General features: G+C 35.2%; 1 protein-coding gene across 1 annotated transcript in view; it reads right to left on the reverse strand.

Moving 5' to 3' along the window:
• REDIC1 (regulator of DNA class I crossover intermediates 1) overlaps positions 1 to 13,869 on the reverse strand; it is a gene marked incomplete at its 3' end in the record, with an annotated part of 63,373 nt that overhangs the window by 26,931 nt on the left and 22,573 nt on the right. Inside the window, 7 exon segments of the mRNA XM_080704930.1 lie at positions 2,286 to 2,352; positions 6,020 to 6,080; positions 8,147 to 8,228; positions 9,054 to 9,269; positions 9,272 to 9,297; positions 9,299 to 9,440; positions 9,443 to 9,561. Coding sequence (XP_080561056.1) covers positions 2,286 to 2,352; positions 6,020 to 6,080; positions 8,147 to 8,228; positions 9,054 to 9,269; positions 9,272 to 9,297; positions 9,299 to 9,440; positions 9,443 to 9,561 — 713 coding nt within the window.

A 13,869-nucleotide genomic window follows, 5' to 3' on the forward strand; every position in this document is an offset into this window, starting at 1 on the left:
TCTATAAAAGTTGCAATTCATAATAAATATAAAATACCAGTGCACCTCTGTTTAAGCAATTCCACTCCTAGAAATTATCTCAAAAATGTACCTCCAAAAATAACAAATATACTGAGAAAGATGTTTTCTTATAGCACTTATCAGAAGATAGTGTAAACCACCTCAATGTCCATCAGTGGGGTACAACTGAATCAATAGGATAATTTTATAAATTCATTTATAAAATATTATAGCCAAGCATACAGGCACATGCTTGTAATGCCAGTACTTAGGAGGCCTAGACAGAAATATTGCAAGTTCTCAACCAGCCTCAGATAGTTAGGCCCCCTGCAACTTAGTGAGACCCTGTTTCAAAATAAAGAATAAAATAGGGCTGGGGTATAGTTTGGAGGTAGAATGCCCCTGGGTTCAATTCCCAGTGCCAAAAATAAAATAAAATATTATATATTTCAATTAGAGCAAGAAAGGCAGAAAAATAAAATTCATGAGTATATATGTGCTTATATATGTGTTAGACTATTTGGGGGGAAATTCAGATCATAAATATAAACCATAAACCAATAAAAATACTCATATGTTGACAGAAGCAAGGCAGGATAGATGAGGATAAAAGCCTGATTAATGTTTCTCACATTTTAAAACGTAAAGAAAAAAGAAAAATGTGCACAAAGGATTTTAAATACCCTAAAAGACTCAATAAATTGAAGAATCCTAGTACAGAATACCTAAAAGTTCCAGGTAAATATAAAATTTTTCCATAAAATATCAGTTTAGGGTGAAAAAACCACTCAAATATGAAGTATTTTTTACATAAAAGCCTGTATGCAATTAATATCCAGCATTCAGAAAAGATATTCAGGTGTTACATATATAGACAGATACAATCAAAATAAATATCCATAAGGAAGACCAAATTTCCTGAAAGAAACATGGGCATAAGACATAAAATACATTTCACAAATAAAATTGCTAGCCAATTAACTTAATTAGTAATTGATGAAATATAAATTTAAACTAGAAGACATTAGGTTGCCAACAATGAAAAAAGACTGACAGAGTATTGATGAAAATATGTGACTAAGACTTTTCTAGCTGGAGGTTAAATAAGCACAAACATCTTAGAAATAATTTGTATTACTTAAAGAGGTTAAAAAAAAGGCACATCATGTGAACTGGCAGTTCAACTCCTAGAAATAAACCCCAGACAAATTTTTTATACATGTGTGCCAGAAGAAATCTCAAGAATAGCCAAAGTACCAAAGAGCAAAATATTAAAAAAAATCTAATTATCCATTGCCAAAAGATGCATAAATTGTGGCATATTCATATAATATTATTTAGCACTAAAATATAATAACATGTATTAGATCCACAAGTATCAACATGGGTGAAATTCAAAAACGAATTCTAAATGAAAAAAATTGCAGAAACATAAGAGTTTCTCAATATTTAGAAAGTTTAAAATCAAGTACAGGGAAAATTCTGTAACAGAAAAGAAATTCAGGTGAAGAGTTACCTCTAGGGGGCAGGATAGGAATGTGATTGTGGATACTTTGAAAACTATATTATTTAGCTGGGCGTGGTGGCACACATTTGTAATCCCAGCATTTGGGAGGCTGAGACAAGAGGATCGCGGTTCATGGACAGTCTCAGTTACTCAGTGAGGCCCTTTGCAACTCAGACCCTGTTTCAAAATAAAGAATAAAAAATAGTCTGGGAGTGTAGATTGGAGGTACAATACCCCTGGGTTCAATCCCCAGTACCGCAAAATATATATATTATTCATGTATTATTTTTATTGTTGAATACAATCTGAATATAAGAATTTTTTTACTATTTGTTAAATTAAATATACACTATATATTCATAATCTATTATTTTACAAAAGATAAAAATAGTTTTTTTGTTTTTTGTTTTTTGTTTTTTTTGCGGGTCTGGGGATGGAACCCAGGGGCATTTGATGTCTGAGCTATACCCCCTGCCCTATTTTTTATTCTTTACTTTGAAACCAGGTCTCACAGAGTTGCAGAGGGCCTCACTAAGTAGCTGAGGCTGTCCGCGAACCGCGATCCTCCAGGTCTCAGCTTCCCGAATGCTGGGATTACAACCGTGCACCACCACGCCCAACGATAAACATAGTTTTAAAGAGTCAATTGTATTACTAGTATAATTTAAGATATGGAATATTTATTTGCTGTCACAAATACAAAAATAATACTTAAAATTTAACTAATTTTTGTTAGTTTTCAAAAAAGAACAAAGTTCACTTATACAGTTATACTGACAGATTTTCTGAGTAGATGTTGGTCTGTCTTTTAAAAAACATGTTCCTTCTTCTTCTTTCATGGGAACCTAGAAGAAAACCAAACTATTAACAATTCTAAAATATACATAATTTCCACTCATACCTACCTTATATTAACACTGATTCATTTTATAATACTTTTTCTTTAAAGTACTTTAATGCAACAAAGGTGATTTCACACACACACACACACACACACACACACACACACACACAATTGGCCTATGGTGAACAATAAAATGAAATTTAAATTGATTTAGAAACAGCAAGCAACAAAAAAAAACACTTGCTAAAAATAAATTACTGAAAAACAAAGAAAGCTTTCAGGTAATCATAGTAAATTCAGTTTTGTAAAAAGGACAAGATGGAGCTGGGGCGTGGCGGCGCATGCTTATAATCCCCACACTTGGGAGGCTGAGACAAGAAAATCGCACAGGTTTGAAGCCAGCCTCAGCTACTGAGTGAGGCTCTCAGGAACTTAGTGAGACCCTGTTTCCAAATAAAATATAAAATAGGTCTGGGAATATAGCCTGGAGGTAGAAAGCCCCTGGATTCCACCCCCAGTACCACCAGAATAAACAAACAAACAAACAAACAAAGATACCAGGTATGGTGGCACACACTTGTAATCCTAGTACTTGGGAGGCTGAGAAAGGAGGATCACAGGTTTGAGGACAGCTTTCGCAATTTAGTGAGGCTCTCAACAACCTAGTGAGACCCTGTTTTTCAAACAAGAAAGATCAGTCTGGGTGTAGAATACCAGAATACCTTGGAGGTAGAATGGAGGTAGCTTGGAGGTAGAATGCCTCTGGGTTCAATTACAAGTACCACAAAAAGAGAAAAGATATTAAAGCAGTTTTAAAATTATCTTGTTGCAGCCGGGCATGGTGGTGCACGCTTGTAATCCCAGCATTTGGGAGGCTGAGACCGAAGGATCGTGGTTCAAGGACAGCCTCAGCTACTTAGTGAGGCCCTTCGCAATTTAGTGAGACCCTGTTTCAAAATAAAGAATAAGAAATAGGGCAAGGGGTATAGCTCGGAGGTCAAATGCCTCTGGGTTCCATCCCCAGACCCACACACACACAAATTATTTTGTTGCACTTTTTTTTTTTTTATGTGGTACTGGGGGTGAAACCCAGGGGCTTTTCTACCTCCGGGCTATACTCCCAGACCTGGCACTTAGTCATTTATTTTTAAAAATCTTAATAATAAGGCTGGACATGGTAGAGGAAGCTTGTAATCCCCGAGCTTGGGAGGCTGAGACAGGAGAATCGCATACGTTCGAAGTCAGCCTTAGCTACTTAGTGAGGTTCTCAGCAATTTAGTAGACTCTGTTTCCAAATAAAATATAAATTAGGACTGGGAGTATAGCCTGGAGGTAGAAAACCCATGGGTTCCACCCCCAGTACCACCAAAAAAAAATTAATAATAAAAGGTTAAGGTATGGCCAGGCATGGTGGCGCACACTTGTAATCCCAATATTTGGGAGGCAGAGACCGGATCGCAGTTCCCAGACATTCTCAGCTACTTAGCAAGGCCCTTCACAACCCAGTGAGACTCTGTTTCAAAAAGTAAAAAGAGTAAAAAATAGGATCGGGGGTGTAGCTCATAGGTAGAATGCCCCTGGGTTCCATTCCCAATACTGAAAAAAAAAAAATAAAAAAGGATAAGGTATGAATTTTTAATAGAACACACCACTGGTTTTGATTTTCACCACTTTCCTTATAATTAGTAAATTATTTTCATTTCCAATGCTTTACTTTCCAGAAATTTTTTTAAAGTTTAAGCTTTTTTTTTTTTTTTGGTTGATTTTAAATTTTACTGATGTTTTAAAAAATATAAAATGTAGCTATGAAACACCACTCCTTTGCTACATTTGTTTGATTTTCAGTATGGCTTACTTCATAAATTATATTTATAAATAAATCACAGATATAAAGAAAATATTTTCTGTATTTTCTCTGTTGTGGGATATTGAATTTTAGATATGATAAAGGAGAAATATCTATTTGATCACCAAACTTGATTCCCTTTCCAACTGTACATAAGCAAGACTATATTTCCTAACCTCCTGTGAAGATGGTTTGAACTTGTGATTTTTTTTTTGTGTGTGTGGTACTGGGGGTGGAACCCAGGGGCTTTTCTGCCTCCGGGCTATACTCCCAGACCTATTTTATATTTTTTATTTGGAAACAGGGTCTCACTACGTTGCTGAGAGCCTCTGGTCATAGACAGAAGTAATGTACATTACTGTCAATTCAGGCCCATAGAAATATTTCCTCCAATCCTCCACTTCCTGTTCATTTTTACTATCTGATATGAACATATACTACAAACATGGAAATACCATTTCAAAATAGCAGACTCCCACAAGCATTGCACCCTGAATAAACTACGTAGAACAGAGCCTAACCCTAATTCTACTATCTTATCATGTTAAAAGTCTTTTCTGTTAACTTCTGACACATTCTATCCCCAACACTCCACTAAGAATAACAGCAACAAAAAAAGGGGGGCACAGTTACTCTAGAAAACCTGATGTACAAAGAAAGCTAAACAAACTCCAAGGCATGCATACACTCCAATATTCACTTCAAATCTATTTACTGTGAATAATTAAGAAGATCCTTCCAAAAGAGAAGAAACTAAGTTATTCAAGGAACTTCTCACATCCTCCTGGACAGCAAGCCTTCCCAATGCCTGCCAAGCAGAATTTCATGGTCGCTATGATGAGTAACTCCACATACTCTATTTTTTTTTCAAATGGACTTTTTACTGCATTTATAGTGTCCTGCTCATATGTGTGTATGTAGAAATACATAGAGATAGCTATAAATATACAGTTGATTTATCTTTTAGTAACAAGCCTCCCCTCCCCCCTTAACCCACCCCTACTCAGTCTTGTGTGATCATATCATCATCATCTTCTTCCTCCTCTTCTTCATCATCATCTTCTGGCAGTTCTTCCTCTTCCTCTTCTTCATCTAGACAGACTAACACCTCTTCTGGCTCAGAAAATTGGGAATCAAACCAATCCAGTACCTGCTGGGTGCTCAACCTTGAGGTTTGACTCACCTGAGGGACATAGGTTTCCCATAGCTGTTGTTGGGCTGGCCAGTACCTAAGGGCCGTATGTCTGGTGGAATTCTAACTTTATATAACCAATGTTTGTAGGTATTTCAATATTCCCAAGTATAACTATGCTCACCAGTAGCACACTGAAATCTCAAGTATTTTGTTCTTAGAAGTTTTGTAGTATTTATAGAAAGTATGTGAAATATATTAATATCGATTTGTTTCAAATAATGAACATTACAATTTCTAAAAAGTATTTTTGTTTTTAGATATAAGCTATATTTTCCCAGTATAAGATTCTACCTAAGCTGGGCATGGTGGCACAAGCTTGTAATCCCAGCATTTGGGAAGCAGAGACCAGAGGATCGTGGTTCGCAGACAGCCTCAGCTACTTAGCGAGGCCCTTTGCAACTCAGTGAGGCCCTGTTTCAAAAACCAAAAAAGACTAAAAAAATAGGGATAGGGGTGTAGCTCGGAGGTAGAATGACCCTGGCTTCCATCCCCAGGATCATACACACACAAAAATCTTCTTAATAGGGAAATTTATGAATAAAGGCTAACCCTAAATCAAAGTAATCTGTAAGCATTAAAATATAACACAAACTGACTTAATTGGAAAAATATGACAATGTGCATTACCTCACCAAGTCCAAAGTCCAATGATGGTGTAGGATGTAATTCTTCAAAAGAAATATTTCCCCTAAAGGTTAGAAACAAGACAGTATTAAAATTTACTTCAATCCCTCTGAAAGTTATTGTTTCAATGTATAATTTTGCCAGATGTGGTGGCGCACGCTTGTAATCCCTGTGCTTGGGAGGTGGAGACAGGAGGATCTCACAGGTTCGAAGCCAGCCGTGCTGGCTTAAGAGACCCTGTTTCCAAATAAGAAGTATAAAATAGGTCTGGGAGTGTAGCTAAAGGTAGAAAGGCTTCCAGGGACCCCAGTACCACCAAAATAAATATATATGTGGTTCCAATCACTGGCTTCAAATAATAATTATATGGAACCTTTTTTTAAAAAAAAACAAAGACTCATTAGTTCTATGCCAAGCTTATTTAATGTGCATATGTCAAGTCTGTATTTTAGTTTTAAAATCACCTCCTTTTTATAAAATACATTTAAAAACTCAAAGGCATAATATACAATTTTCACCTATAATTTCTGTACATTTGAAGAATTAATTTTAATAAATGAGTCTAAATTTTGCCGGGCATGGTGGCGCACGCTTGTAATCCCCGCGCTTGGGAGGCAGAGACAGGAGGATCGCGCAGGTTCGAAGCCAGCCGCGCGCGCTGGCTTAGGAGACCCTGTTTCCAAATAAAAAAATGTAAAAATAGGTCTGGGAGTGTAGCCCGAAGGTAGAAGGGCTTCCGGGAACCCCAGTACCACCAAAAAAAAAAAAAAATGAGTCTAAATTTTAATTTGTATGTCCAATTCCATAAAAATGGCATGAATGCATACTTTATTTCAATAGATATTTTAAACATCTCCATTAAAAAATCACTGTTAGGAAAAAATCTGAAAATTCTTCAATTTCAAGTCACAAAGATTTGGCTAAGTTACAATTATCACCAATTATCTTTCAATTAGGATGATATAATAAGAAAGGACTATTCCAAATTATAAGTTTTCTTTAATTATCTATAATTGCAAATCACTTAACATATAAAAGAGCTAGTGAGACAGCCTCAAACTATGAAAGAATAATAAAGAATATGAACCAGTAATAGAGATTAAAATTCTCTTAAATACAAAACATGTTATACAACTTTAGAAGAAACATTAGCAAGAGCTGGTGAAGCATAACTATTTTCAAACAAAAAAAAAGCATCAGTGATAAAATGCAAGAAAAAGTAACCCTGAATAGAAGAAACACAGGGGTGTCTTGAGGTAAATGTTGGCAATGAGGCAGTTGCTCTATTCCTAGAACATATACTGCCCAGAAATTGCTGATGTGTTTGCTTATGCTATCGACATTAATTTTATTACTCGCTGTTCTGATTCTATACTAAGTAACCTTCCTATGGAGATGCAAAGAAAATGTGCTTTTCATGCCAGTAAGTATTCCTACACACCTGACAATTCTATTTCTTAATGTAAATTAATAAGTTGACACTCTGGTGGATATATGAGTTCCTAGAAACAAAATTTCTCAAATATACTCAATACTAATATTCATAAAAGTATATTAAACGAAACTGGCAAATATAAGCACCATACCTTTTTTTATTCTTTATTTTGAAACAGGGTCTCACTGAGTTGCAAAGAACCTCATTAAGTAGCTGAGGCTGTCTGCAAACCGTGATCCTCTGGTCTCAGCCTCCCAAATGCTAGGATTACAAGTGTGCACCACCATGCCCAGCTAAGAACCATACTTTAAATTAAGATAATATAAGGCCGGGCGTGGTGGCGCACGCTTGTAATCCCCGCGCTTGGGAGGCAGAGACAGGAGGATCGCGCAGGTTCGAAGCCAGCCGTGCTGGCGTAAGAGACCCTGTTTCAAAAATATAAAATAGGTCTGGGAGTGTAGCCCGGAGGAAGAAGGGCTTCCAGGAACCCCAGTACCACCAAAAAAAAAAATAAATAAATAAAAAATAAAAATAATAAATTAAGATAATATTAAGATAAATTACTAAGAGTATGATTACAGGTAATGGCTCTTTCTGACCAGGGTGCTCATGCTCAGAACGTAATATGCCTATCTACCCCTGGTGTTAATTCAACTTTCAACATGTAGATCCTCATTTGCATTTCTCAAATTTACCTAAAAACTTGCACAGAGTTTACTGGATATTCTTGAATGTTTTCCTGTGGTGTCTTCCCTCGATAATGATTTTCAAGAGTTCCTTCAAAAATACAAGTATGCACTGAGTTAAAATGTATAACATAGACTATATAGTCTACTTTCATTTTTTAAACCAAAGCATATTAGCATGACACATACAGAAGGAAATCACTATCATGATATGATTGGCTTCATACTCCTCAAACACATACACACATAATTATGTACACAGTATAGTCATCCCTCCAGACCTGATGGGGCTTGGTTCTAGGGCCTCCCCATTCTATCACTGCAGATAGCAAAATCCATGGATACTCAAGTCTCTTATGGAGAATGGCTTAGCGTTTGAGTATAACCTTTATACACCCTTCTGTATACTTTATATAATATCTGGATTGGTTTTGTGTTTTGTGTTGTGACACTGGGGATTGAACTCAGGGACATTCTACCTCCTACCTATGTCCACAGCCATTTTTATATTTTGTTTTGTGAAAAAGGGTCTCACTAGGTTGCTGAGAGTCTTGCTATGTTGCTGAGGCTATCCTCGAACCTATGATCCTCCTGTTTTATCCTCCCAGGTACTAGAATTACAGGCAGTTGTGCCTCACCACATTTGGTTTGAGTTATTTATAATATCTAAGACATGTTAATTCTATATGAATAGCTGTTGTATTATTAAAAGAAAATGATGGGGAAGAAGTCTGTATGTGTTCAGCATAGATGCAATCTTTTTAATAGTTTCAACCCATGGTTGGTTGAATCTACAAATAGAAAACCTACTGATACAGAGGAATGACTGTAGGCATGTGAGGATATACATATATAAAAATACTAATATATATTAAAGCTGAAAATAAGTTATTATGTTTTCATGTACAACACCAACCTTTTTCTTCAAAGTTGGATGGGTAACAGTTCTGCTCAAAAGATGTACTTAGGTAATTTACTTCATTGTTGTGCTCTTTTTGACAGTTGTTCTTTAGTTGATACTCTTCTGAATAACTTGTATTATTAAAAGGAGAATTACTAAAAGTTGATTCTGGAACTGCAAAAATGTTTCTAAAGCTTTCATCAGTGAAATGGTTTTCATCAGAACTAGTATTAAACAAATATCTCCCAAACTGTCATAAGGTTTTCTTTATCTTTTGTTTTTCAATGCTTAACAAATTTATCATATTTTTATGAACAAAAGAGTCACAATTTTCTGATAAAAGACGGTTGGTTGTCTGTTTCATATCAAGAAAATATGAAACTTTATTTCCATTTGTCCCCTAATATGTTGAATTGACTGATTGTCAATAATGAAGTCTGACTGTCCTCTTCTATCCATGCTCCCACAATCTTCACCCATAATTACAGCAGGTCTTTTAGTTAGGAAATTCCCATTTCCTGGACTTTGCAGTAAATTAAAACATATTTAGCAAGAAAAGCACAGATTATTTTTATTTATAAATGCTAATTTTAAGTTAAATTTTTAGAGAATATATTGAGTAGCTACTAATGTTTATTTGAATTATGTTTTTATTTTTTTACAATTAAGTACATAATACTGCTTTAAACTGATATCATCTAATGTCCTCCTCTAGTGACTTTGTTTTAAAACAAGGTCTTAGCTGGGTGTGGTGGCGCACGCTTGTAATCCCCGCGCTTGGGAGGCTGAGACAGGAGGATCGCACGGGTTCAAAGCCAGCCTCAGCTACTTAGTGAGGCTCCCAGCAACTTAGTGAGACCCTGTTTCCAAATAAAATATAAAATAGGTCTGGGAGGATAGCCCAGAGATAGGAAGCCTCTGGGTTCCACCCCCAGTACCACTAAAAAAAAAAAAAAAAAAAAAAAAGGTCTTGTAAGTTTGCTGGAAATCTTGCTACTTGCTGAGAATGTTCTAGAACCTGTAATCCTTCTGTCTCAGTCTCCCAAGTACTGGGATTACAGACGTAAGCCACCATGCCTGGATTCTAATAAATTACTGATTATAATATAATCTATGCTTACTTTGTATTGCAACATAAAAAATTACTGCATAGCTCAATTTATTAGTATATTTGCTGAAGAAAACATAAACAACCTATAGTATATCTTCTGTAATAAATTCTAGCAAATAACCTAGAAAACCACTATATGTCACTGCTGCTCCATTTAACCAGAGAAAGTTATTTTGAATATTGTGTGGACAGAATTCATGTGAAACCATCTATCAAATAGTTATGATATTGTTTTAACATACATTTCTCAATCTAAGAAGGATAAAAATAGCTACAAAAGTCCTAAGTGAAAGAAATATAGATACAGATGGATTTACAAGTAACAAAGCTGAGATAAAATGAATTAGTTGAAAATTAATTAAATAAATTTTAAGTTCTTTTCTGATGCAGAAATGATTCTATGTTAAATTCAACTTGTACTCCATCAAAGATATAAGAAGAACTAAAATAAAATTTTTTTTAGATTATTGCCAGTGACTATAAATTTATTTGAGATTAGGTTGTTCAATGGATTGGGGGTACCAAGGAATTTTAAAAAGAAACACATAGAGCTGGGTGTGGTGGCACACGCTTGAAATCCCCACATTTGGGAGGCAAAGACAGGAGGATCACACAGGTTCGAAGTCAGCCTAGCTGGCTTAAGTGTTGGAGAGAGATTATTGAGGTCAATTTGGTATTAGGAGAGAGACATTAATGTTTTCTCCATAAGTGTTCATAGTTTATGATCCTACACTGCTTCTCAATTGGGTCATACTAGTGTTAGGCAGAATAAACCTACTTTATTATGGTGAAAGACAAGATTCTAGCAATGATATGCACCATTAATGCCAGATAAATGTCTACTACTCTAAATGGGAGAATAAATGTAAAATATTTTGTAAATTATAAAGTGTACTGTTACAGTTAGATGGAGAAATGTCCCTTGAAGAGCTGAGTTGATGTAATTAAGTCATGAGGGTTGCAATCTCATCAATGAATAAACCCATTGTTATTACAGTAACCTAAGCAGGTAGGGTGTGGCTAAAGGAGTTGGGTTTCTGGAGTTGTAGTTTTAGGGGCTATGCTTTTGTCTTTGAAGCCCACTGCTAGCTATCTCCTGCTTCCGGGCTCCATGATGTGAGAGCAGAGAAAGACCTTGCTCTCTCTCTCTGTTTCCTGTCACCAGACCCTGAGATCTGCAGACCCTGGTTTCACATGGACTGAACTCAAAATCTCAAAAAATACTGAGCAAATAAATCCTTCTCCCTCTAAGTTGTATGGTAAACCAGTGGAAGTATAGCATAAAGAATGTTGAACAAGACAAATACTCTAAATGTAAATCATTTTCAAAGGTGTTTTATGTATTCTAACTCAGTAGAATCACTCACTAGGATATCTGGAAAACCCAAAAAATATGTAATAAAGAATTATTGTCAATAAGAAACTTATAATGCAGAAGAGGAAGAAAAATAATAAAAAGTGTTAAATGCTAACCTATAGTCGAGTGCTACTATATAGTAAGTAGAAAGAAGGGAATCTTCTGCCTTAGAATAATCAGTCAGGTGGCATTAAATTTGGAGACTGAATGGTATTATTACTTCTAGAAAGGTGACACAAATGATGCTAAAGAACTAAAAATCTTATTAAGACAAATCAATTCAGCTTCTTAAATAATTTTTTCCTATAAACATAAAATTCATTAAATATTATGGACAAAAATAAAGGTAAAACATTTATCCAGGCCTTTTACAAGTATTCAACAAATATTTAATGTATTCTACTAAAATAGGGAGATAAGAACTTAAGTTCTAATGAATAAAAATAATAATTAATTATTAATAAGTAAAATGGATACGAGTTAAAGAAGTAAGAAAATAGGACAGTTATAAGACCTAATGTTGCAGGTCAAGCTTCAGATAGTTCATTCAAGAAAGGCACTAATAACAAATAAATAAGCTAAAGATATAGAATTGTTAGGCATGAAGAAAGAAAACATACTACAGAAGAATGGGATAACAGGTAGAAATGCAAGATTTGCAACATGTACCAGAAGCAGAAAAGGAATAAAATTTGAACAGAACCACCAAAAGACTTAAAATCAGCAAAAAGCTAAAAAGGGCAGAATATGAGAATCCAAGTATTATAAAAAGCAATGGGAATCATTCAATGGTTCCAAGAATAAAAGTAAAACTGACTTGTATTTTGTCTTGGAAAATATCAGTCTTTGAATGGATTACATCAATTGATCGGATTTATTTTCATGACATAATAACTGGACAAAGTGTGGGACAACTGTTTTCAGACATGGGACACCAAATCCAAGCACAGCACAGGAAGGAGGAATACAATCAAAATCAGCTGACTTCCTTTATTCAGGAAACAAAGCTGGGGGTCTAGGGAGATTGTAGATGATAGTGTTCACAGGTTAGGACACTGTAAGAATGCTGTGAAGAGAACTCCAGACACACAGTGGATTCTCCCATGTCTTTGGCTAAGTACCAATCAACACATGAATGTGAAGGTATTACCCAAAGCTAGAAAAAGAACCAACCAAAACAAGAAGATAGAGTAATCCTGGGAGCTCACACGGAGCTGAGAAATTTCTGTGCTCCCATACAAAAGAATGGAAAACCTCATAATTCAAGAAATCAAGAATATACTCAGAAGAGTTTTTTCTCAACAATGGGTGAAAATCTTCCATTGAATGAAGGCGTGTATGTCCTTCAAAAGGTTTTTCAATTCTTTAAAGTTTAAAGGCACTCCTCAAGAAGATTATACTATTTCCAAATAAATGAAATACCAGGAAAAAGAAGCACCCAGATCAAAGCTTAGGTCTATTTATACAAATAAAAAAAATTCCGACAATCAAGAAAAAAAGTGTATGATGTATAGAATCCAAACAGAATTGCCAGGAATTCCAAGAGGCAAAAAACTACAATTTATGAATGAGAAACAAGCAAAATCAGCTATTAGAAACAGAGCAAATAATTACAGATGACAGAATTAATATACAAGGACATTAAGTAGTCCCTATATGCATAAATAATGTTCCGTATATTCAAAGAAAAACTAAGCATACTTTATAAGTACATAAACTACCCAGTACTTGGGAGGCTGAGACAAGAAAATACCAGGTTCAAGGACAGCCTCAGCAACTTAGTGAAACTCTCAGCAACCCAGTGAAACCTGTTTCAAAACAAAAATTAAAAAGAACTGGAGGTATAATTCACAGGTAGAAGCCCCTCCTGTGTTCAACTCCCAGTACCAAAAAAAAAAAAAATACAACCCACCACATATAGAGTTAAAATCCCAAAAAACAACTAATAAATATAAAAATATATTAATATAACCCATATAAAATGAACACTGAGAAAATAAAGACTGAATAAAATAAACAGAACATCAGCAAGGTATAACACAATTTCATGAAAATTAATTTACTAATCTGAGTTTATAAGGGGCAGTGATATTATTTAGATAAGTGTTTCCCAAAATGTCTATGTGCTGAAGGCTTGGTTCCCAGCCTGTAGTATTATTGGAAGGTTTATGGGTTGGAGTATGAAGTATTCCCCAAATACTTGTGTGTGTAAAACTTAGTTCCCAATGCAATAATGTTCAGAAATAGGGACTCTAGACACAATCAGATCAAGAGGGTTCTGACCTCATGGATGGGTTAGTTCACTGAGGGGCTTACAGCTGACTAAACTTTTGGGAGGTGGTCGACACTGCAGGAGATGAAGC

This window comes from Muscardinus avellanarius, assembly GCF_963383645.1.
Source record: "Muscardinus avellanarius genome assembly, chromosome: 11".
NCBI classification, from domain to species: Eukaryota; Metazoa; Chordata; class Mammalia; order Rodentia; family Gliridae; genus Muscardinus; species Muscardinus avellanarius.